This window comes from Pithys albifrons, chromosome 6, assembly GCF_047495875.1.
Source record: "Pithys albifrons albifrons isolate INPA30051 chromosome 6, PitAlb_v1, whole genome shotgun sequence".
Lineage (NCBI taxonomy): Eukaryota > Metazoa > Chordata > Aves > Passeriformes > Thamnophilidae > Pithys > Pithys albifrons.
Genome location: NC_092463.1, coordinates 26,109,502 through 26,133,697, shown reverse-complemented (window position 1 = coordinate 26,133,697; position 24,196 = coordinate 26,109,502). Strand labels below are relative to the sequence as shown.

Here is a 24,196-nt window from a genome sequence, read left to right as displayed (position 1 = left end):
GCGGGGCGAAGCGGTCGGTGGCAGCGGCGGAGGGAAGGGCGGCCTCGCGACTCCGCGGTGGTGGTGGGGACGATGCCGGTCCATTCCCGGGAGAAGAAGGAAAATAATCACGATGAGATGGAGGTGGACTACGGAGAGAACGAGGGCAGCAGCTCGGAGGAGGAGGAGACCGAGAGCTCGTCTGTCTCCGAGGAGGGGGACAGCTCAGGTACCGTGGCCGCCCGCGGGCAGCGCCGCTGAGGGGGCGCCGCTGCCGTTCCCTCAGCACCCGGAGCTGCCCCGGGGAGACACCGGGCCCGCCCACCACTTCAGTGGCTGCTGGTGCCCACCCCTGCTGTGGCTTCGCCCCTGCTTCGGCCCCGCCGGCCGGGGCTCAGGGGCACGGACGCCCCGAGCCGCCGGCTCCGTAGCCGGCTGGCACCCGGGCTTGGCGGGCCGGGCCGCGCTGCTCCGATCCGTGGGGGTGCTGTGGCCTGTGCACTGCTGGGCTTGAGAGTGTACCCGCGAAGGGGCGCCCTCGCTGGCGTCTGCGGTTAAGGACTTGGCATGCATACGTACATATATACATACATATGTGTACGTGTATATGCGTATGTATTTCTTCGTATGCAAATCCGTGAATTTCAATTAGATGCTTTGAAATCTGCCTTTGAGGGGATATTGGAAGTCATGTCAATACCATTGGCCTCCTTTGCAAAACATTTCAGCCTCTGCTCTGTTGAAGATTCTTTCCTTTTTCCATACCTTCCTGCTGGACTGAGGATTTGGAATTACATTAGTAGGTGAAATCCACCTTTAAAAGAATTAGTTTTTCTATGCTCAATTTGCAGTGTGTTATAAGAAAGTTCAAACTTTCCTTGTAATTGCTTCTTTCTGTCTTTGATCTTGACATGTCTTTCCAGATGATTACCAGTAGAAATTTGTGGTGCCTTATTGGACTAGTGATGAAATGCAAGACTGCGAATGGAAAGGAAGTTGGCCAGAATTAGTGAACTGAGAGAAGTCTTGACATGGGCCAGGACTAGTCCTGGTTCTGACGTGTTTCTGGCAGGTTAAGTGATTTAGAATGGTCTGCTGGGCTCCTGTCCCATGCCTGTTCTAGCATATTGACTTGTGGCCTTGACACTCTGGAAGAGGTGGGATGCCATGAACCAGACCAATTAGGCAGCTGGGAAATTTTATTTGTACAACTGTTAGTCTTGTGATTGATTTATTTGTCTGCTAAAGTCTTCAGCATACAGTTACTTCTTAATTTTTAGTGTTAAACGATCTGGGAGATTTTGAAAGTTAAATTCTGTGGCTTTTATATTTACACTGACTGATGGAGTTCAGGGAAAGCTCTGCTATGGTGGTGCTGTGTGCATACATGGAGTTTGTCCTTGTCTGCCTGTACATGGGCTAGCAAGGCGCTGAAGCCCCACAGGTGTGTTACAAATACAGCCAAGCGCACTCTTCAGAAGCAGAGTGCAGACCCTTCTGGTGCTGAGTGAGTGTGGTTGCAGTACTGGTATAGTAATTCCCTTATACCTTGATCTAAGTTCCTTCTCACTTTGCACCAGAGTTGATCTCCTGGTAGAGGCCTTGGTTAATCCACAAATCCAGATAATCTACCCATGATTTATACAGAGCTTTCTATTATTTTTTTCCTTTTCCTCTTCTTTTTCTCCATCCTGTCATGTCTTTGAGCTGCTAGAACCCCATTTTACAAGTCAGGCTGCTGGTGTGTGATGTCCACATGGATCTAAATGCTGACTGCTACTGTCTGCCTCTTATGCTTACCAACACCTTCCAGTGCTCTGTACCTTCCTACCCCCTCTCTTGCTTGTTTGGCCTTTGTATGCCAAGGTGTCAGAAAAACTATAAATACCTTTACTCACTGTAAAGGTAGCAAGTGAAAACATCTCAGTGGAGAACTGAGGTGAACTGGGTGAACTCATGGCAACAAAACTCACTAGTGACTTTGCCCATTTTAGCCTTCCACTTTTTGTTGGAGCTAGATGCCATCTGGGAATGCCCTTTTTTCATCTCTCTAGCTAATCTTTGTGTCTGAGGAAATGTCATTTTCTGTATGAGAAAGTGAGTTTGGTATAACATATGTAAACTTGGCTTTTCCTCTCCCTGCTACCTGGCTCTCATGAAGAGGGAATTGTCTTTGTTAGTTCTAGCTTTGAAGTTTGCTTTTTTTTCAAAATTTGCCTAGTTTCCTGTTTGTAGTTCTGTTATTTGGTATTTTTAAAGAAAACTTTGAAGTTTACATGTCCTCTAAGACATTTTGACTGATTTTTATTGAAGGCAAATATTTTTGTTGTTTTGTCCTTATATTGGTTTGTTCTGGGATTAGGAAGGAGGAGTTGTGCTTTGGTGAATGTAATCTGTGAGTGTTTCTTTAAGACAATACAAGAAGCTCTCTAGATAATTTCTGTTGCATTCCACAGAGAAAGACTTTTAAGGGAGTACTCAAAATGTGAAGATTATAGGAAATTACATGCTTGTCTCAGTGTCCTAACAAATATGAACATACTCCATGGAAGCATATTGCTCTTATGAACATAAGATGATTAGCACTGCATGAAATAAGTCTTAATTGAAATCAGTAATGTTTTTTGTTAAATTTGTAATTTGCTTTACTTGCATTCAGCTTCCTTTTTTTTTTCCTCCAGTAGATGCCTGAGAATACAAAGGTTCTGTTAGAAGAAGCATGACTTGTCCTGGAGAGCTGACACTCTTTCTATTCTGTTCCTTTTGACATTATGTATATAGTGCAGGTTTTTTATTGACTGGGATTTAGAACAGTTTATTAGGGATGAGTGAAAAAAGCCATGAGTTATGCTCAGCATCCCAGAGGAGAATTTGCCTACTTTTTAAAACACTTTATATAGTCCACAGCTTATTAAAAAAGCTATTTTAGGTGCTGTTACATTTTAAGTACTATGTGGGTTTTTTGTCTTTAACCCAGGCTGCCCTAATTACTGTACTGGACTGCTTGACCATAATAGGGAAAAACTGACTGTGATTTTGAAAGTGTTTAAAAGTACCCTAAATACTCACTGCAATATGAGATTATATGGGAAATCTGAGGTGTTGAGACAGGATGGGCCTCTCAGCAAATGTTTTAATATGAAATGAGCAATCCCGCCTCCAGTGATATAAATTTTCAAATTTAAAGCCAAGAGATTTGATCCTAAAACTTTTTACTTTCTCAGCACTGCGTATTTCCTAGTCTGTAGTTTAGTTTCCCTCGTTTAAGGCCATGGTGAAGAAATTCCATAAATGATATCCATTAAAGATATTTCAGGACTCTGAAAATCTTCATTGCTTTATGAGTCTTACTGGAGACAGAACAAAGATGAAACAAGCCTGACATTCAGTGTAAATGATAGGTAGAATGTAGACTTCTTGGCATAAAGTCACAGACTGAGGTTACCTCTGGTTAAACCTTGGTTGTAATAATGCCAAGGTCATGGGTTCAATCCCCTGTATGGACCATTGACTTAAGATGATCCGTGTGGTTCCCTTCCAACTAAGAATAGTCTGTGATTCTGTGGCTTTTGAGGGTATTTGTAGCTGAGGGGAAACTGGAGAGAGTTACGTGTTACTTCAGTATCTAAGAGAGAGTCAGCTGTGCCCTCAGGTGCCAATGCATAACAGTTTCCCTGCAACACAAGTTTCATAAGATGCAGTCCCCTCCTGCTCAGGCAGTGGGTGTGCACTGACCCTCAGCCAGGGTAACTGTTTGAATAGTTATTTTTGCTTTGTGGTCCTTAAACACACACAAACAATAAAATGCATGTTAATTTAAGAAAAGCTTATGAGTGAATTCCTTACTAAAACATACCTAGACCAAAAAACATAGCAGTACACATCTGAAATATGTGTTTGAGAATAAAGTGGGAAAACTATTGGTATCCCAGTGTTTGTTGCTGTTGGGTTTCACAGGAAGGTGCCTTCAAATTTTTAAGCAGCTTTATTTTTATAGCACATAAGTGCTTTAGACTACTCTGAGCAATATGATTGCCACCTTCCTTAAATCTGACCAACAGGAAAGTTGCCAAATTATTTTTGGCTTTAGTATTGCATCAGACAGCCAAATAAAACTTTCTTCTTGAATCTGATTTCCAGCCTTTTTCTGGGATTCTGGTTCTGCCTTATTTTTGAGAACAATGTTTTACATAATATCTCTTAATAGCCTGATATGTTCTTCCTCCACGCTCCCCATTCAATGTACTTAAGTTTAAATTTTTTTACTCTGCTTTCAAATACTTCAGGTTGTATTATGCTTTAAAACTTTGCACACACTGCTTTGATTGTACTACCTGTTGTATGACAGACTGCAGTAGGTCTTTAATTTGGACTCACAGGTGCCACCGTAGTACAGATTGATATTGCTCTGCTGCCTGCTGGTTTTCATATCCAGGCAGAGAGGGCTATTGTAATTTTTAGTCTTAGAAGTTTGTGATGATTTCAGAAACAAGTTAATTCAGAAACCTTCATACATTGACAGGTCTGAGTAGACGTCTGAGTTAGTCAGGTCCTTCCAAGTAGCTAGTGACCCTGAAACTATTCCTTTCATCTTATCACCTTTGCACATTGCCATACTCTTCTGTAAAACAATGAGAATGAAGACTTGCATGGAGCTTTCTGTAGCTCGTGTAGGAGACAGCAGAAAGCAGTTTAACTTGTTTATTGGAAGAATATGAATGAGGAAGTAACTAAAAGCTCAGATTGTGTATGATCTAGAAAAGTGAGTTCAGGCTGTCCCTGCTGGGTTCAGGGTTAGGGTTAGGGTTAGGGTTAGGGTTAGGGTTACAGTTCTGTCAGGAGGTAGGATTTTTTTTTTCCAGAGTAACTGCTTGCATAGATACAACCTCCTTAGGGTAGTGCCTTCTTTCAAACACCTGAGCTGTTTGCACCAGTGCAGTCCCAGTTCCCGATTGCATGGCCGTCCCTTCTGCCTGTCTCCTGCTGGCTGTACTGTAACTGTAGAGACTAATTCCTGCAGAAACTGCTGCTATAAATGAGCTTCACATATCAGACTTTTTTCTTTTTCTTCTGGAAAGGGTGGGAAAGAGTTAAGAATTTTGTATTTTAGTTTCTTGGTTTTCTAGTCTAGTGTAAGAAACAGCAGTGGAGGTAACAGCACATGTTTAGTAACATCAAATGTCTCAATGACAGTGGCAAAATTTTTTGCAAAAAAGTTGCTATTTATTTTACTTTTGCTTCCCTAGCTAAATTATGGAAAGAAATCAGGAATATAAATTAAAACAAAAACCCTGGAAAGAGTTTAATGTTAGTTACTCTTGCTGCATAAAAGTTCTAGACTTTCCAGGTTAAGAAATGTTTTGTTAGAAAAAGGAGGTACAGATATTTTTATATTAATATTTCAACTTCAGAAATCTCTTCAAATTGCACAGGATGAACCTGTTTCAAAACCATGTGTTTTTTTTTATTTAAAGAATTTTAATAAAACGATCCTTGAATTTTATATGACAAATGCAATGTTGAACTGTGCTTGCATTCCGAGGATTGCTTTTGTTTATACTAACTCAGGATACACTTGAATTTTCAGTAGTGGCTGATCATTTCTCATGCTTATTGGTGTCTGTCATCTGGTGTGATACACAATGTTTAGTTTTTCTGTTTCGTGCATTCTTATGTTGCCTATTCCTGTGAAAAAATAGACACACGAAAACAGTTTTAATGGAGAAAGATAGACAGGTTACCCTTTATTAGAAGCTTCCAGGGTGTACACCCAAAGATGTGCCCCTCCTGACCAGAAATGTTACAACTTTTATAACTTCTCTAGTAATTTACAAATGAGATATTAACAACCAACCATAATTCTCATTTCCCACTGTGCCCCAACCAAGAGGGTCTTCAGGACAGCCCCCTGGAGATCTTCCAGGACCTTCTAGGCCACCCTCTTGCTATCTACAGGTGGCTTCTCACAAACACCACGGCCTTGGCAGGGCATGAGAAAGCTTGTAATCTTGTTTTAGAGTTTTAGTAACTGACTTTTGGATTTGAGAAATTTAGAAGAATCTGTGTAACTTACGTGGTTCTAAAATCCACAAAAACACATTAAATCCCTAGGCATCACTTAGGTACATTTAGTTTTATCAGTCTTGGAATGTAACCTCTTGAGGTCTCAAAGTGCTGTTGTTTCTTGTTTTGTGGAAGAATTATTGTTTTATGGGGTTTGTTCTAGAATTAGGTCTAAGTTTCTTACTTTGTAGCTCATATGACAAGTGATTTGTCATATTCTGCTATATGAGAATAGGGGATAAAGTGCTGATGGCCATAATTCAGGTTTCTTTCATGTTCACTAGAAACAAAATACCAGTTTATTTGTTATATATTACATTGTTCAATTTTTTTTATTCTTAGAAATGGATGATGAGGACTGTGAAAGAAGAAGAATGGAATGTTTAGATGAAATGTCCAATCTTGAAAAGCAATTTACAGATCTTAAAGATCAGTAAGTATTTTAATGTTTTACGTGTCTCATTTGATGATCCATTCCATGGAAATATTGTGTGCAGCTGGTGTTTCTTGCATGTATGTGAATACTACTTTTGGAGAAGAATAAGTACTGGGAGTTCTGAAATTATTTGCAGGCAGTTGCTCTAGAATACTTTTATGTATTTATATGACTTTTTTTTCTCTAACGGTAATTTTGAAGTGGTTTTGCTGTGAAGGGCTGGCGTGGGTCTATTGCATCAAACTCCTTAGTAGAACCAAGGAATTGTGATTTTAGGGAAATTGGTGGTTTTATTTATTTTTTATATTGCAGTAGTTTTTGTAGTTGATACCAATGAAAGTTTCTTTAGGTTACTGCAAACCAGATACCAGTACTAAATAGAATGAAAATACTGTTCTCTCTCTCCCTGTGGTTTGCCATAATACCTACATAAACAGTAAAAACCTACCAAGTAGAAGAGATGATATTAATAGCCAGTTATTAAAAAGTGATTGTTGTTTGTATTACAGCCAGTCATTTGTATCATAAAACCATTAAGGTTGGAAGAGACCTCGGAAATCATGAAGTCCAACCACTGACCTAACAGTGCCAGGTCGATTACTAAATCATGTCTCTAAGCACTACATCTACACATTTTTCTGAACACTTTCAGGGATAGTGGTTCTACCACTTCCCTGGGCAGCCTCTTCCAATGCTTGATCACCTTTTCAGTTAAGAAATTTTGTCTAATATCCAGTCTAAACCTCTTATGGTGCAACTTGAGACCATTTCCTCTAGCCCTGTCTCTTGTTACCTGGGCGAACAGCCTGACCCCCACCTCACTACAACCTCCTTTCAGATTAGGCGCAGAGAGCGATAAGGTCTCCCCTGAACCTCCTTCTCTCCAAGCTAAACAACCCCAGCTTCCTCAGCTGCTGCTCATGGGACTTGTGCTTCAGACCCTTCACTAGCTCCATTGTACTTCTTTGGGCAAGCTCCAGCTATGTATATAAAGTTGAATTTGTTTTCACATGTGCCCAGACAAGTTAGATGCATCTGTTCCAGATGGTGGTAATTTGGCAACTGACTTAATAAGGTACCTGGCAAGTGAAACTTTGAGGAGACCTGGTCTGTTCTTGGGCATATGCTTTAATTGAAAACCTAGTCAGTTGTCATCATGCTTCAGATGCATGTTTATATTGTGAGATATTTCTATCTACTGCAGAACTGAGACATGCAACTTGCTTTGCATAACAGGGGACTGTGAGGTCTGTAAATAATAGTCTGAAAATAATTGCCTAACAAGAAATTCCTTGCTGCAGTGTCTAGAGAAGGTTGTTTGTCCTGCTGTTCTTTAGGCTGAGCGTGGAGAAACCTGTGAAATGGAGCCAACTGATAAGTACTGGAGCCAGTACTGACTGGTTTGGCATTTGGAAAACTGTTGAGTTCAGCCCTACTCTTCCATCTGTTCAGCAGCTTGGATGACTGAAAACAATTTGTGGAAACAGACGTTTAAGGAGAGAAAATGAAAGCAGGTGGTCTTGAGAGGAAGGAAAGAAGTATTCTGGGGGGTTTAGGGATTACAAAGGATGTTTGAGGAGTGGTAAAGCTGTGCTATATATGGAGGAAGCATTGCATAGATCTATTGGTTAGTTGGATGCTATGAGATAAGTAGAATTTACAGTGGTTGGAAGCATTTATCAGTCTTAAGCAAATCACTGTTTGAAAATACTGGATAAATAGTTTCAGTCCATCAACTGCTTCATGGTACCAAGTTCTGGCAGCACCCAGTCCATAACTGCTGGCTCTTATGTAGCTGGTACTTGATGCTGTGTAATCAAATGTGAGTGTCTGACCCAGGTGCACTCTGCACCCTGGCTTATGTTCTAGCTAAATACCTCTGCTGTGGCTCTGTGTTAACCCCCTCATGCACAGCATGCTCATCAAGGACTGAGCCCAGCACACTGGGGTTTGATCAGCTGCAGGCTCTGTCAGTTCACTGTAGGACAGATTGCGTCGATCGTGCTCTTGATCGGTTTCAGGTAAGAGGGTGGGGAGCGATTGCTGATGACAATTCCACAGGTCAAGCGTGTGTTCTAACCTAGCAGTAGTCAAAACAAGATGATGAGGAAGCAGATGGCAGGTGAACAGGCAGTTACTTCTCAAGGAGGTCTTGATGTGTCAGTATACATGGACTTCGTTTTGTCTAATTAATTACTTCTACACTTTAAATAAGTAAAAAGCAGCATCCCTGACCCAAGGGCATCTATTATATCTGTGTAAACAGATAACATCTGATGTGTTCTTAACACTTACAGTTTGTACATATTTGCTTTAATTTTACAGCTTTTGATTGTGGGGTGCAAGGTAAAAAATGAGAACAGGAACAGTTAGTTATGTTGATGATTCTAATATTGAACAGTATATTTGTCAGTTACGGTAGGTGGAACTTTATTGAAATCAAAATGTTTGTAATTGATACTACATGAAATCCTAAAAAAGTGCAAGCAGGTTTCTTCATTGTCGGCCAATAAACATCAGCTTTTATAGAAGGATTGAATTTCAGGTAAAATAAAAATATTTTAAATACACTTCCTTTTGGCAGGAATGGAAGATGTCAGTTAGAAATCATTACTATGCAATATGTGAATTTTCACAGGAGACGAAATGAGGGTTACTTCAGTAAGAGCCTGCATCTCTTTTTCCTGGGTTTATGGTAATGTGGGAGCAGATATGTGAACACAAAAGTGAGTGATTGTTTCTATCCACAAAATGTCTGTCTCTTTCATGACATAAGCCAAGTTGTTCCTGTGTACTGTATCACCTTTTCGTGTCCTCTTCTAAGTTTATTCACATCCTAATCCATCTTAGTCCTATAAACAGACATGCAATTTTTTTTTCTTCTTCCTTAGAAATGGAGATACATTTCATTTTATCTTGGCTTTCTACACTTCTGGTTGTTTGCATTCACTTTACAGAAAGGCTTAATAGACATGAATAGTATTGTTCAAAAAGCAAATACATTTTGAAAAATTCAAATGCTAGCAAATCTTCACTCTGCTTCAGCATTCTATGGCATCAACAGAGAGATGACAGAGGAACAGATATTTTAAAAATATTTCTTCCAACTTGTCTTTTTTTCCAAGTAAAATACATATGAATATGTAATTTTAAATAAAATGCATATTTTCTTTTCTATTTTTTAAGACTTTACAAAGAAAGATTAAGCCAAGTGGATGCAAAACTGCAAGAGGTCATAGCTGGAAAAGCACCTGAATATTTAGAACCATTGGCAGCTTTACAAGAAAATATGCAAATCCGAACCAAGGTGGCAGGTAGGCATGTAAAATGAGTATTGCTGTTTCAAAGTATAAACTTGATATGCAATTTAAAGTCAATCTTCCCTTTTCTTTAGAATTGTTAAAGGAGTGTGTCTTAAAGTTAGAAATACTGTGGCATAATACTAGTGCTGTGTCAGTGCTACTCAGCATGTCCTCACTGGTACTTGACTTTGAGCATTTGAAATCTTTTGATCTATTGCTTTTCTCTCCCTCCAGCTCTTAATGCTTTTCCTCAGCTGCTGACCCAGAATTTCTTGGTTTTAAGTTCTTAAGCCAATTTACATGACTAGTCCTAAGTAGCCCACTTGGGCTTTGCAAAAGAATTGCACATGAACTTACAGAAGGTTTGATTATAAAAGCAACCTTAATCCAGGCTTTCAGTTTTCAGTTTTAAATGTGGCTGTCCATCAGTGCTTTCGTAGGTGAGTATGGGTGTGCATTCTCCTGATCGGTCTTCAGCAGCGCTGAAGGTCCATGTAAAAAAAGCCCAGCATTAAAACTTTGAAGTTTTCTTGAAGGTGAGAATAGAAAACCAGATTTTTTTTCCTTGTTGTCCCCAACTGAAGGAACTTGATACAATTATTCCATAGAAAGCAAGAAGCTGCAGAACAGACTAATTTGCTCTTCCTATTTGAGAGTCGTGACAGGAGTCGGTAGTAGCAGGACTGACCTCCAGCAGGTAACCTATAAGGACCTACTGTAACGTGAGAGAGGGAAGGAAGGGGTGAAAGCCCCCAAAACTAAGCTATGCTTAGCTAAACTTTGGAGATAATTGCATCTGTGGTAGAACAGAAACTTGAGTTTCTCTGCTCTTTAAGGCACTATTCAAACAAAATGTGGATCTTGACTATTTCAGCAAGTCAGAAATACAACTCTTTTTTTCTGGAACTGTTCAGGATAATATTGTTTGATTTCAGGCAAATAAACAGTGACCTAGATATGCCAGTCAGATGTAAATATTAAAAAAAAATCCAGTGTAATACAGCAATGTAAGAAAAGAAAATTTAGAAGTCTAGATAAAAAATGACTTTGCAGCAGAAAGATGATAAACGTAATACTTGGTGGTTTATTTTTCAGGGGAATTGCTGGTAGTATTGTTCCTCTTTTACTGTGTTCATTTATAGTCAGTTGAATTCTAAGGGAAGTTGGTTTTGCAAGTTCTTTTGTTGGGAGATATCACCAGTGTGTGTACAAACTTAATTCCTAAAGTTTGTAATCTAAAACTGTTTAAGTATTTTGTGTTGAATGCATTGAATATAGTACATCAAGTTCTATATATGCTTGCCAGATACTACATTTCAGATATCTTTCAGATTTTTTTCAGCTGTCTGTTTAGTAGACATATTTTCAGAAATGTGTAAAAAATGCTCCTAGTACTTAGAAGTGGTATGCTTTGTGTCACAAAGTGACTATTTCAAAGAGTGGAACAGTCTTGTTAATTGATTTAATTTATTAAGGTCATGCATTACAAAGTAAGTCTTATTCCGAATATTAATTTGTAAAACCTTTTTCTTTCAGTCAGTTTTCTAGCCATTTTAAAACCCCAAAGCATAATTTTAAACTCTAATCAGAAAATAGAAGAGGCCATTTAGTACTTGAATAAGAAACCTGACGATATCCGGGATAATTTGATCAGAAATATGAAATAGACGTATTTTGTAAAGTTAGCATGAACACTGGGGTAATTTGTTGACTGACAGGGGAAGGACTTAAAATAGCATTTTTTTTTTCTCATATCTTCAGAATTAAGAGTTTACTTGTTCTTATTTTTGCTCTTAGAAGCAGCCAGCCACTGCAAGTTCCTAATATATTTGTATTTTCCACTGTGTGCATTTGTTAGGACTTGCAGGCAGTCTTAAAAGGGAATTGGGAAATTGGGTATTTGCTAAAGAAAGTAATTTTGCTATAATTTGTCTGATTTACAGGTATCTATAGAGAGCTTTGTCTGGAATCTGTGAAGAACAAGTACGAGTGTGAAATTCAAGCCTCTCGACAGCACTGTGAGGTTGTGCCTGTTGTTTCACATTGATAACTAACCTCATCTAACTTTACTGTCTGTCATGCTTTTCAGGTTCAGTGCATGTTTTTATTATTGCAGTTACTTGCTATTTGAATGCAATTTCCATGTGACATTTAAGTCCATGTAGGAGATTATTCAAAGCATCAAAAAATTAGAATCATAGAATATGCTGAGTTGGAAGTGGACCCTCCAGATTCTGTGCAGGATACCCCCAAAATCACACCATGTGCCTGAGAGCATTGTCCAAACGCTTCTTGAACTCTCTCAGACTTGGTCCTGTGACCACTTCCCTGGAGAACCTGTTCCAGTGCCCAACCACCCTCTGGAAGAAAAACCTTTTCCAACATAAATCTCCCCTGACTCAGCTTCATGTTGTTTCCTAAAGTCCTGTCACTGGTCACAAAAATGAAGAGATCAATCCCTGTCCCTCTGCTTCCCCTTAGGAGGATGTTGAAGACCACAGTGAGGTCTCTCCTCAATCTCCTTCAGGCTGGACAAGCCAAGTGACCTCAGCTGCTCCTCATATGGCTTCCTGTCCAGACCCTTCACCATCTCCATTGCCTTCCTTTGAACACTCTCTAAGAGCTTAATATCTTTCTTATACTGTGGTGCCCAGAACTGCACACAATATTCAAGGTGAGGCCACACCAGTGCAGAGCAAAGTGGCACAGTCCCTTCCTTTGACCAGCTGATGAGACTGTGCCTGATGCTCCCCAGGATATGGTTGGCCCCCCTGGTTGCCAGGGCACTGCTGACTCATATTCCACTTGCCATTGACTAGGACCCCCAGGTCCCTTTCTGCAGTGCTGCTCTCCAGCATCTCATTTCCTAGTCTATACACACAACCAGGATTGCCCCATCCCAGGTGCAGAATCTGGCACTTGCACTCACTAAACTTCATATGGCTGGTGATTCCTCATTTCTCTAATTTGTCAAGGTCTCTCTACAGGACCTGTCTGCCTTTGAGGGAGTCAACAGCTCCTCCCATTTTACTGTTATCAGCAAACTTGCTTAGTATCCCTTCCAGTCCTTCATCCAAGTAATTTATGAAGATGTTGAAGAGTTTTTCAAGAGTTTGGCTTTGCATATATATATATGTAGCTAAGTCTCCTTATTTTTCATTATTAGGTTCTTATTAATAGATTCCCACATGATTTTTCTACTTTTGTAATAAAAAGACTACCAAGAAAGTAGCTAAAATATCTGTCAATTTTAGCAAAAAACACATTTCAATAACAAACCTCAGAAGTCTTTTTGGGATGCACTGAACAGCTAGTGATGTAATTGTAGTTTCAAAAGAGGTTACAAGAAAAACATACTATTCTCCTTGAACATAAACATTCCTGTTTAAGCATCTAAATACTGTAGTATAAACACTCAAGTACATGTATGTCCAGTGCTGTTCATAGTTACTTAGATCCTCGGATTTTCATCATAGTACTCCTCAGCCCCCCTTTCAGTTGCTTAAAGGTGTTTTCATCTTGAGTGTTTCACCATATTCCTGAACTCTGTGGTTGCTACTATACCAATAAAGCAAGAATGTGTGTGTTTACTTTTAGAAAGCTTTCCATTTTTCTTGAAGCCTTGGAAAAGAATTAGGTATAATGAAGGACTACTCATTACTCATTGTCTTTGCTCCTCTGAGTATTCCTGAGGTTGGACAGAATCCTGTAAGACTTGCAGGTCTCTCATCTGTGATTGAATGATTTGCTTTGTCTGTGTGTTATTCCTCTCTAAGGTGGTCCTTGTCCCTATTATGTTTACTGTGAAACCTTCAGAATTCAAATATCCACCATTCAATAAGGGCCTCTTGGGGGTAAAAGCTCTTTTAAGTCAGCAGTGCTGCTTGTAGAATCACTGTTCCACTAGAATACAACTATTCAGCAAAAATGCCTCTGGTGCCTGCAATAGCTTTTCACACCTTATTTGTCACGAAGTACTGTGAGCAGAACACATGTCTAAACACAAATGCTATTTAATTTTAAAATGGAATTTTTAAATTGTCTCAGAACAGATAATACTCATTTGCCACTTCAGGTATATGTAAAGAGGCTTCCACCTCTTAAATTCCCCTGGAAAAATTTTGTTTTTAAATTAATATTAACAATTATATGAAAGGAGGTCTTTACAATTTGAATACTTTTAACTTGAAGGGAATGGTAAACATGACGGTCATATAGCAGAACAGGGTTCCTTGTTTTTGTCTATTCTTCAGCTGGTTTGCTTCACTCCAGCATACTAGCTTGAACACTGGTAAAGGTAAGTTTCTATTAGTATGCTCTTGTGTGGGCAGGAGCAGTTGAAATGCAGACACCTGCTCATTTGTGTGTAGAGAACTCCAGCCTCTGACAGAGACATGGTAGTGAATACCTAAATGCTGTGACTTGTGCTGCTTATGCTGTTTTTTTGAATAAATCTAAGGTCTCTGTTTTCCAGAGTTGTTAAAGACATTGCTCAATGAAAAAGAATGTTAAAATCTATCAATCAGCTGTATTTCCTCATCATTCACTTTTGGAACTGTGCAAGCTTATGACAGAGCAGTAAAGTTATTTCCTTGAGGCTTAGAATTCAGCTTAATTCCAAGTTACTGTTTTGGAGTATTTAGGGGATTTTTTCATGCTGCCTTTAAAAGAGTAACTGATCTATATAGATACTGTGTAATTTTAGTATCAATCCTGTGTAGTGGACTATAATGAGAGCAGTTTGTCGTGAAGTTGATTTTCTCATTATGAAATACTTAGAGATGGAAGAGAGTGTAGATCACACAAAATGCTGTAGGAAGTTCATATCAGAGTTTGGTTTTGTATATCTTTTTATATACAAAGTGCTAATGATACTCCCAACATTACAGGCAATACGTTAATCTATTTGGAAAACAAGTGGCCTTTTAAAAGGACCAACTAGCTAACTTTTCTAAAGCAGTGCTTTAGAAATGTTTCTCACAGCTTTGACAGTTTTGCTTTCACAGCTGTCTAGATTATGTTATGTGCTCAAAATTCTGCTGTATTTTTCAGATCTATGAAAACAGCCAATTATAGATACTCTGGGATTAGGTAATAATTCTCCATAAATGACTGGTTGATATAGGAGGCAGCTTAATAAAAAGCCTTCCAAGAAAACACTTGCTTTTGTGATTTGTAATGAATAATTTCGTAATGAAAGGTGGCATAAAGGTCAGTGCTTTACAGTTACTCATTGTGAATAAATCTTTGCTATCCGGAAGGAAAATACTGTGTCAAAATGCAAAGTTATTCTGGAGAGCTAGCTGCATGCTTTTATATATATACTTAATTATTCTTGGTATTGATATTGGATAAATATGTAACTAGATTTTCATTTATGCTGAGTGAGTGTTGTCATTAAGGAGACAGGATCTCACGCTAAGAAAGTGGATAGAGAGAAATGTCATGTGCTTTATGACTTCTGAAAACTTTTCCACTAAAGCTGCTCTTACCTTCTGCCGCCTTTTACCACTGATGCTCTAAATTGTCATATATATTTAGATGATGGAACTTAGTAATGTAAAAATGTGTATTCTTGCTTTTTTAGAGTGAGAAGCTTCTGCTGTATGATACTGTACAAAGTGAACTAGAAGAGAAGATTAGAAGACTTGAAGAAGACAGACATAGCATTGACATTACCTCAGGTGAATGGAAATTCAGAGTTCAGAGATTTTTGTTTGGTTTTAATCTTCTGGTGGCTATTGATTAGTTGACTGTACACATAGTGTGTCTGGTGAGTTTCACGTTATCCATTAGAATGCTTTTGGGCTGTAGATTTTAGCCAGAACTTAAACTTTAGTTTAGTAATTGTCTGTATCCCTTAATTAATTAATTCAGGCCTGCATAATCTCGTAACACTTTAATTCTGTTCAGAAACAGCATCTCACCAGAAAATGTGTTACTTTTCAATTTTGGAGAGAGTTTTCTGCTGTAAAAAGAGCTAAACATGTAAATATTTCTGATTGATAGCATGTTCTTGTTATATCTTTTTAGAATTATGGAATGATGAGCTCCAGTCCAGGAAGAAAAGGAAGGATCCGTTTAGTCCAGACAAGAAGAAACCTGTTGTTGTATCAGATATCCTTTTACTGAAATCATTGTTCTTTCTAGTAGTGTTTGCAGTTTTATAGCTCCTTTTATTACTTATGTCATTAATAACATGTTGAAGTGATAATGAATTATCAAAACTGATTTTTAGATGGCAGATGTTATTTAGATTAGAGAAACCATGCTGACATATCCCATTATAAAAATTGAAATGAAGATTTTATTATCTAACTACTAGTTATATGTAGAGAATATTTCTAAAAGTTGATTTTTCTAACCCTTAAAAAAAACAGAGCTAAGAAGCAAATGCAGAAGCAAGTTAGGCATTATGTTTGTGAAGTATAACCTGACTTGAATAACTTCTCCTCTGTAGCTTTGTTTCTCATACTGGATCATCTTTACCACAACGTATTACTTCTTAACAATTCCATAGGCTTTAGAACCCTCTTTGATTAAGAGTTTAAAATTTGAAAACTTGAGATGGTTGGCAAGGGGGATGTTTTTGAGTTTTGGGTTCCTGTAGAGTGAGGATAGTATTTATGAGTTTTGCATTGATGACTTTGTGCTGCTGACAGCATGCAGTGCAGCTGAAACTTCTTGAGGTGTAACACCTAAGAGATGGTATCGTCTTTCTCCAGAGAGAGAAGGAGATGCCTTTGCAAACTGGGTGTTTTCTCTGCTCCTACCCCCTGCCTAACATTTTTATAGGACAGAGGTGTGGAGGCTTATAAGTTGCCAGAATCATAGAATTGTATCATAGAATGGTTTGAGTTGGAAGGGATCATGTACTTCCAGCATCCCTGCCATAGGCAGTGGCACCTTCCACTAGTCCAAGATTTTCAAAGCCCATCCAACCTGACCTTGAACACTTTCAAGGATGGGGCATCCACAGTTTCTCTGGGCAACCTGTTGCAGTGCCTCACTACCCTCTAAGTGAAGAATTTTTTCCTAACATCTAACCTGAATCTCTCCTTGTTTGGTTTAAAACTATTTCCGCTGTCCTATCACTATCTGCCCATGTAAAAAGTTGCGCTCCCTCTTTTTTATAAGCCCCCATTAGGTACTGGGAAGGCTGCAATGAGGTTTCTCTAGAGCCTTCTCTTCTCCGTGTTGAACAATCTCAACTCTCTCAGTCTGTCCTCACAGGAGAGGTGCTTCAGCCCCCTGCTCATCTTTGTGGCCTCCTCTGACCGTGCTGCAACAGGTCCACATTTTTGTTATGCTGAGGACTCCAGAGCTGATGGCAGCACTCCAGGTGCAGTCTCACAAGAACAGAATGGAAGAGGGAAATTGCCTCTCTTGACCTGCTGGCCGCTCCTCTTTTGATGGAGCCCAGGATACAGTTGGCTGGCAGGACTGCACGTGCACACTGTTGACTCATGTCCAGAATCATGGAGACTATCTAAAACAGACCAATTCCTAAGTATTGATGTTATATAAATGGGTATAAAGTCAATTTTTTTTATTGTTAAGCTGCTGCAAAAAATCCTGCTCCTTTCACAGCGTTTTTTAATGTTAGGAGAAAGCGGGAAGGAAGAAGTTTTTGAAAAATGTGTCATCATTGGGACACTCTCCTTCAGCATGGTTGATTTACTGGAGCACATCCCAGATGGTTGATTGTCCTAATAACAAAGTTCTTCCATTAGGATATGTCATAAATTGGGTTTAGTAGAGATGTTTTTTAACTAGTGCTTAAAAGCCAAGTGGTATTAATCAACAGTTACAAGTGGTATTAATCAACAGTTACAAGTGGTTTCATTAGTTTCTTAATTCCTTTAACAATTTTGGTGCCAGGTTCTGTGAAAGTGTATTTTCTTAGACTGTTCGTCATCATTGTCCTCAGGATGTCTGTATAAATGGCATTGGATTCTGTGAATTATGAGCTACCTTGCCATTTTAGAATATATTCCAAACCAAAAACACTAACATAGTATTAGATTTAAAATCCCAGCAATTTCAGGCAGTTCATAAAGCTGAAAATTCTTTCAGTTGTGAAGTAAATTAATTTCCTCTTTTTGTTTATAGTTTCTAAATATTTGTGAACTTACCACTTTTTACAGCCCTGTGTAAAGCAAATACGTAGAAACTTACATGGCCTTTGATTTGTAATTCTTTGCGATTTAGAGAATAACAAATTGGAAAGTGACTTAAAATTCTTAAAATTAAAAATTTTAAACAGAATTTTGATCTTAAGCTTGTGTATTCCATTTTAGGAAATTTATTTTTTGAGCATCTATAGCACCTTTCTTCTAAACTTGTTTTTTAGAGATGAAATGGGGAAAAACAAAGTAAAAAATGAAGACTGTTGTAAAGGAATAGCTGTGCTATATGGAATTTTGTTTTGAAGTTCTAATACACATTTTTTACTTTGCAGTTGATAGATTAAGGAAGGGGCTTTTGCCTTTCTACTTCCTGTTTTTTGAATATTGGATTTTCTTAAATGTGGTGCTGACTTTACTTTCCTCTCAAAGATGCAGAATGCTGTAAAAATAATTATTTTATTAAAGCTGGTACTAATGTAGGTGATGATTTGCAGTGGTACATTGAAATTGCAGTGAATTTTAATTGTAAGTTGAATTACTGCAAATAAGAATGATTTTTGGAATGGTTATATCTCAGTTGTGTATCTTTTATCCTCATGTTGAACTCTCATAGTCTGAAAGTCTACCTTCTATTTTTTACCTCTTTTAATTATTGTTAAAGTGTACTTCTAGGTTGCATAATTCAAAGATAAATGTATTTGTGTGAGCTTTTACTTCAGGTAGGTATTCTTTGAGTAAAGGTTGGAAGAACAGAGCTATTAATATCTTTCTACAAACATTAGAGTAATTTTATTATTTCTGTTTAAAAGAGTTTTCCCTAACTGTTCCACGCCCCTATATAGTTTATATGTTACAAGACCTTGATATACTTGAAGACTGGACAACAATAAGGAAGGTAAGATGAAAGGATGAATGCCAGTGGCTGTGGGCTTAGTTTGGGTTTGTGTCTATTCTTTTTGCTACTTAACAATATGTAACTGTGTTTCTTACCCAATCAAAACACTAAATAGGTTTTTATTTCTTCAGTAATCAGCTAATCCTTTCAGTTCAAGCTATATTATTGCTACTATTTCTGATTCTACCCAAGTCATGCAGAGGAATCCAACAAAGTGGTTGGTGTAAGAGTTTGTCTGTAAATGGGGAGTCTAATTTTCCATGAAAAAATGAGCCTAAAGCCTGTTTTGAGTGGATCTGCTTTTTCATAGTCTAACATAATTAAGGAGAAACTCTGATAGCATAGTCTGATAGGATTTTGCTTTAAATGAAGATTTTTTAAAAAATGCATATCATATGGTATGTTTTTCATACAGTAAATTTTTTTATTCTATGAAGATTTCTATGCTTTGACCTTTCCTTAAAGTGAGAAGCTTTGTTTTTCCCAGATGACAAGAGAATCATGGTTTATATGAAGAGAAATTTGTTTGATAAATTTATGTATTTGTAAAAATAAATCCAGCTTTTAGTTGCATAATGCCTTTTCAGATCTTTGTAAGACTATTGAAAGAACTTGGTGTAATGAAATGCTATCCTTGCCTTGCACTTACAGTCAGAAAGCTTCCCCTAGTACTCTGGTGCTTCCCAACTTATGGAATAGCAAACTACTTAGGTGAATTCAAAAACTTGGTGGGAAGTGTCTCTGTGAGTCAGTTTCCATCCTGTTTTTTTCTTGTATGGCTTTTAAACAAGATGTAAAATGTGACCTTTATATATGAACTTGTCTGACTTTTCTCTTTCATCACGTCAGAGGAAAAGACACAACCTGTGTTTCCCTTGAGTTCTTCTCTGTTTTAGATTTTCTGGAAATATGAAGAATAACTCCAGAAAACAAACAGATCAATCAATGCCAAAAAACTCAAGTGCTTCTTTTTTTAAACCTACTCTAATACTATGTGCCATCTGTAGTTTGCATGAAGTAAAATTTATGAGCTTGTAATGTATAAATCAAAGAGTAGATTGTTCATACAATTGTTTGGTTTTCAGAATGAGTTAATGTAATTTTGTGTTTTCTTGACAGAATTGCATAACAGCAATTTTGAGGATTTAATTTAGAAAACTTTCAGAGTTGTGTGAAATAAAAAAAAGGTGATTTTTTCACCCCCAAAATGCTTTTTTATGTAGTTACTGAGTGACCATTGAACACTCGTTTCTTTTAGATTTCTTCTCATTGTGTTTTTTGCATGTAAAGGCAAGTATCCTGAGCTATACTGCAAATAACTTCACAATAGAAATGGCAGTTAAGAAAAAAACAACTGTGCTTCCTGACTAACTTTTTCTTTTGTGTCTCAAGGCAATGGCTACACTGGGGCCACACAGAGTAAAGCCAGAACGTAAGTAAACATTGTCTGCTTTTGTGAGACAGAACTTGCTCTGTGCAATGGTGCAAACTGTATCTAGGCAGATGGTATTGATTTTAGCCTTGGTATATGATGGAGGGTGGGGTGAGGTAGCTGGAAGGTGTGGCTTCTGTCGTTCCCCTCTCTCAAGTGCTGATAAGAGTAGCTTGATTCCTGTTATTTCTGTTGACACATAAATTCTAGAAAATTATCAACAAAAATTGAAACTTTTAAAGTGTTTTACACCAACTAATATTAGCGAGCTATGCCAGTGTTTGCACAAGATGAGGCAGAAAACTGAGAGCATCTGTACCTTATGTGTGCATTCTAAAGGATTCTCACATTCACTGCAAACTACAACCCTGAAAAAGTAGAGACATGGGAAAGAAATGGTACTCATATTTGGCACTGAGGTGAGAAGCATGTTAATGCTAGGTAAAATCAAATACTTGGAGGAGGTGAGTAAGGAGGAAAAAGGAGAGGAAACAAGCAGGTGATAGCTTCTATTTGAAAATGAAAATATAACTTAATTTTTCTGACTGGAAATAAAATGGTATCTTGCTTCTAATTTTCATGCAATTATTTAGAGACAGGCTACTTTTGGAAAAAAAATGTTTATTCTGTGTAAATAATTTGATGAAAGTGCATTTTAATATCTAAGATTTCTGTGAAGTCAATATTAAATTACTTTTATTAATCATTTTAGCACCTGTCAAATTAGAAAAGCATCTACATAGTGCTAGATCTGAAGAAGGAAGACTCTATTATGATGGAGAGTGGTATGGACGTGGACAGACGATATGCATTGATAAGAAAGATGAGTGTCCTACAAGGTACAGATTATTTAGCTTATGCAACTATCTGCTTTTATGTTAAGCAATAACTAGGATGAAGGTAAGTAAAGAATAGGGCCTATTTGGAAATACTGCTACCTCAGTAACATTTAGTAGTTCACCTTGGAAGACAGGCATTACCAAAGAAGGGTGAGTGCTGGACTTGTGAGAGAGACTAGTAAAGGTTGGAGTTCACTGAAGATTTGTCAGGTTAGGTTCTCACAAAAAATTAAGCTCTTACTAATATCTGAATAGCCTTTGAGTAATTTCTTTTTTATTATTTTGAGAATTTGATCTGTTAGCTCACCCAAAAATAATTATGGAAAAACACTTCATACTGTTGAAGATAAGCTTTGTTTTCAGTTGATTGGTGCTCTGAAAGAAAAGAGTTGGTCCTTCTTTTAACAAAGGTTCTGTCTGGGAACAGACTAAATATTACAGTGCAAATTTCATTTAATGTTTAAGATATATAAATGTATTTTCTCTGTAAGAATAATATTTGCAATTTCTGAAAGTCTAAGTGTATTTAAAATTAAATGTATATGTTACCTTTTCCTGATTCGGGCAAATCAGTCTAAGCCCAGTGTTGGTTAGATATGTGTATCCATCTAGGAAAATGGACTTTATTTCATGTAGCAGTAGTTTACTGTAAAACTGGCTGTTTCTTTTCTTCCATGTGTATGGTGAACAGGAACAGATTTTGGTGATTTTGGTGTTTGTTCAGGTCTGAAACAGAAAGGTATTTTAGTAAACTATATATTCTGTCTGAAACTAAAAAAAATGAATTAATTTAGCAGAACATAGCAGTTGAACTGGGCCAAATAAAGATCTTAGTATCCAGTGTCTGATAAAAGGCAAAAGCTGATGCTTAACAGGCAACTTCTAAGGCTGAAGAGTTTCCTAGAGCAACTTTTGTCATCCTCAGTATGTGAAAGATCTTTATTAACTGTTTCAATCTCTCGGTTTGTGCCTTTTTTCCCTGTCAATCTATAATTGAAACTATTTTTCCTCCTAGGAGGTATGGGGAGGGACTTGTGTTCACCATTTGTATAAAAGGTTACCATAAGGAGCATAAAAGTGGAGCTTGTGTAACAGTGATTCTCTAAATCAGCCTTGACTTTATTTCTTATGGTCTTGGTATAATGATTAACAGTTGAACACATTTTGAACTTTAAGTTGTGGCTTCAGGCCATTTAACTTTTTTCCAAATACTTCATATTCAACATAATTTCAAGTATGTTTTTTTTAGTATGGGTAGTTTATTGTGTTTTCTATGTGTGACTATTGTTCTTTTAAAATGTTTGTACACCTTAAGGATTTATCTAATAAGAAAATAAAATAAGACAGATGGCTGAAACATTAACTGCCTTCACTAGACACGTGCAATTGCCAAAGAATTCTGTTAAAACTGTCCTTATAGTGGAGGCAGTGTCTTTGGGGCCTGGCGTTTACAACTGATGCCTATTTTCATTTGATGTGTAGTAATATAGCTGCAGTTATGAGGTTATTCTTAGCTTATAAGGTTTGTAAATTCTTTTTGTTTTTCTTCCCCTGACCCTTCTTCCCTCATTTTCTGTAGTGCCATAATTACAACAATTAACCATGATGAAGTTTGGTTTAAAAGACCGGATGGAAGCAAGTCCAAGCTGTATATTTCTCAGCTACAGAAAGGAAAATATTCAATAAAGCATAACCACAACTGACCATTGCTAACTGGATGTGAAACAAGTGGTATTGCCATGCTTGATGTGCCATGGGGTGAAAGTTGTATTTAATAGTGTTTTGTATTCCTTATACATTTACAGCAGTATCTAATGTGTATTGGTTGTGCTGTATGTAAACTTCATATGAACAGCCTTCAGAAACCGGAGGAGAATAAATCATGTTGACAGATATTTTGCCTCTAAATTGGGTCCAGTTCCTAAGATATGAAGTATGCTCTTCAAGTATAATGCTTCAGAACTTCTCATATCTGTAAAATGAAAAAAAAAATCTTTTTTTTTCACACCAACTGGCGACCAGTTGGTGTGAAAAAAGTGATAACCATAATTACCAGCAACTCACTTTGTTTTCAGTGACCGTGTCATGCTTCTCTTGTGGATGTAAATTTAGCCTGCTCAGCTGTTGCTTTTGAATAGATTGTAACATGCATAAGCATTCTTTTATTCAAAGTGGACTGATTTATTAAAATTATTGTCCTCATCAGTTCTGCTGGTACTGACTGTGTTATACTTTATAAGGTTTACTATATTGCTTGTAATGAGACAAAGCCAATATTTTGAGCTGTTTTTTGAAGAGCACTTTTCTAGTGTTGGACCCTATTCTACAGTAACCAATCATTGGTGATTTTTTTTTTCTTGATTGCCAGCAAAATTTATGCATAAGGTAGACAGAGTTGCTCCAACCTGTGTTATGTGTAGCCCACAAAGAACGACTGCGGGGATGGTTATGTAAATGCTGTTGCATGGTCTGCATGTTTGGTCCACAGATGTATGAAATACAATGGATCTTTTTTTAGAAAGGAAAATATTTCCCCAGAAATCATATATCTGGAAGAATTTACACTGACTATTTCACCAAATGCTGTTTTCCAAATTTCTGTACTCCATTACATCTTATTGTACACTAGCAGTATTTCATGCAGCTTAGGAAGCTGAATTTTATTCAAAATCTTACTCTTTAAGCCACAGAGAAAAGTCCTAAATCCTTGATGTTACTGTGATATGCTTCGAGCATCTAGAATGATATATGGGATTGTTGAAGAATTATTAATGCGTTGGTTATGTGCACTTTAATCTCCACTTAAAATTATTCTTTTTGGAGAAAGGAAGCATCCATTTGCTTTAAATGATCACAGCAAATAAGAATTTTTATTGTAACATATAAATGAATTTTCTCTTCTAGTGCAGGGTGGTAACTACTTTCCAAATGCCAAATCAATTTCTGCTTAGTGGTGCTTTTCTAAAATTGTGTGATGTTAATCAAATGTACATAAAGTATCAATTGATATGTTGGCTTTTACCAATATTAACTGTATGTATACAGTTGTTTGATAAACTTTTTGTAATAAAATATTTCCATTTTTTAACTTAGTATATAAATAAATGATCTGTGGTAGTGG

General features: G+C 37.5%; 1 protein-coding gene across 1 annotated transcript; it reads left to right on the top strand.

The window, feature by feature from the left end:
* Window positions 1-24,196, top strand: BRMS1L (BRMS1 like transcriptional repressor). The gene is made up of 10 exons (XM_071557914.1): window positions 1-208; window positions 6,385-6,475; window positions 9,665-9,792; window positions 11,724-11,803; window positions 15,368-15,464; window positions 15,814-15,897; window positions 18,740-18,804; window positions 20,197-20,236; window positions 20,949-21,075; window positions 22,655-24,196. The coding sequence occupies exons 1-10, from the start codon at window positions 73-75 to the stop codon at window positions 22,776-22,778; spliced, it is 972 nt and encodes a 323-aa protein (XP_071414015.1). The 5' UTR covers window positions 1-72; the 3' UTR covers window positions 22,779-24,196.

Excerpts from the sequence above, each read along its gene's own strand:
- BRMS1L (XM_071557914.1), top strand. The coding sequence starts at position 73 with ATGCCGGTCCATTCCCGGGAGAAGAAGGAAAATAATCACGATGAGATG. Across the intron at positions 6,476-9,664 it reads TTTACAGATCTTAAAGATCA|ACTTTACAAAGAAAGATTAA; the intron begins GTAAGTATTTTA and ends CTATTTTTTAAG. Across the intron at positions 9,793-11,723 it reads AATCCGAACCAAGGTGGCAG|GTATCTATAGAGAGCTTTGT; the intron begins GTAGGCATGTAA and ends TCTGATTTACAG.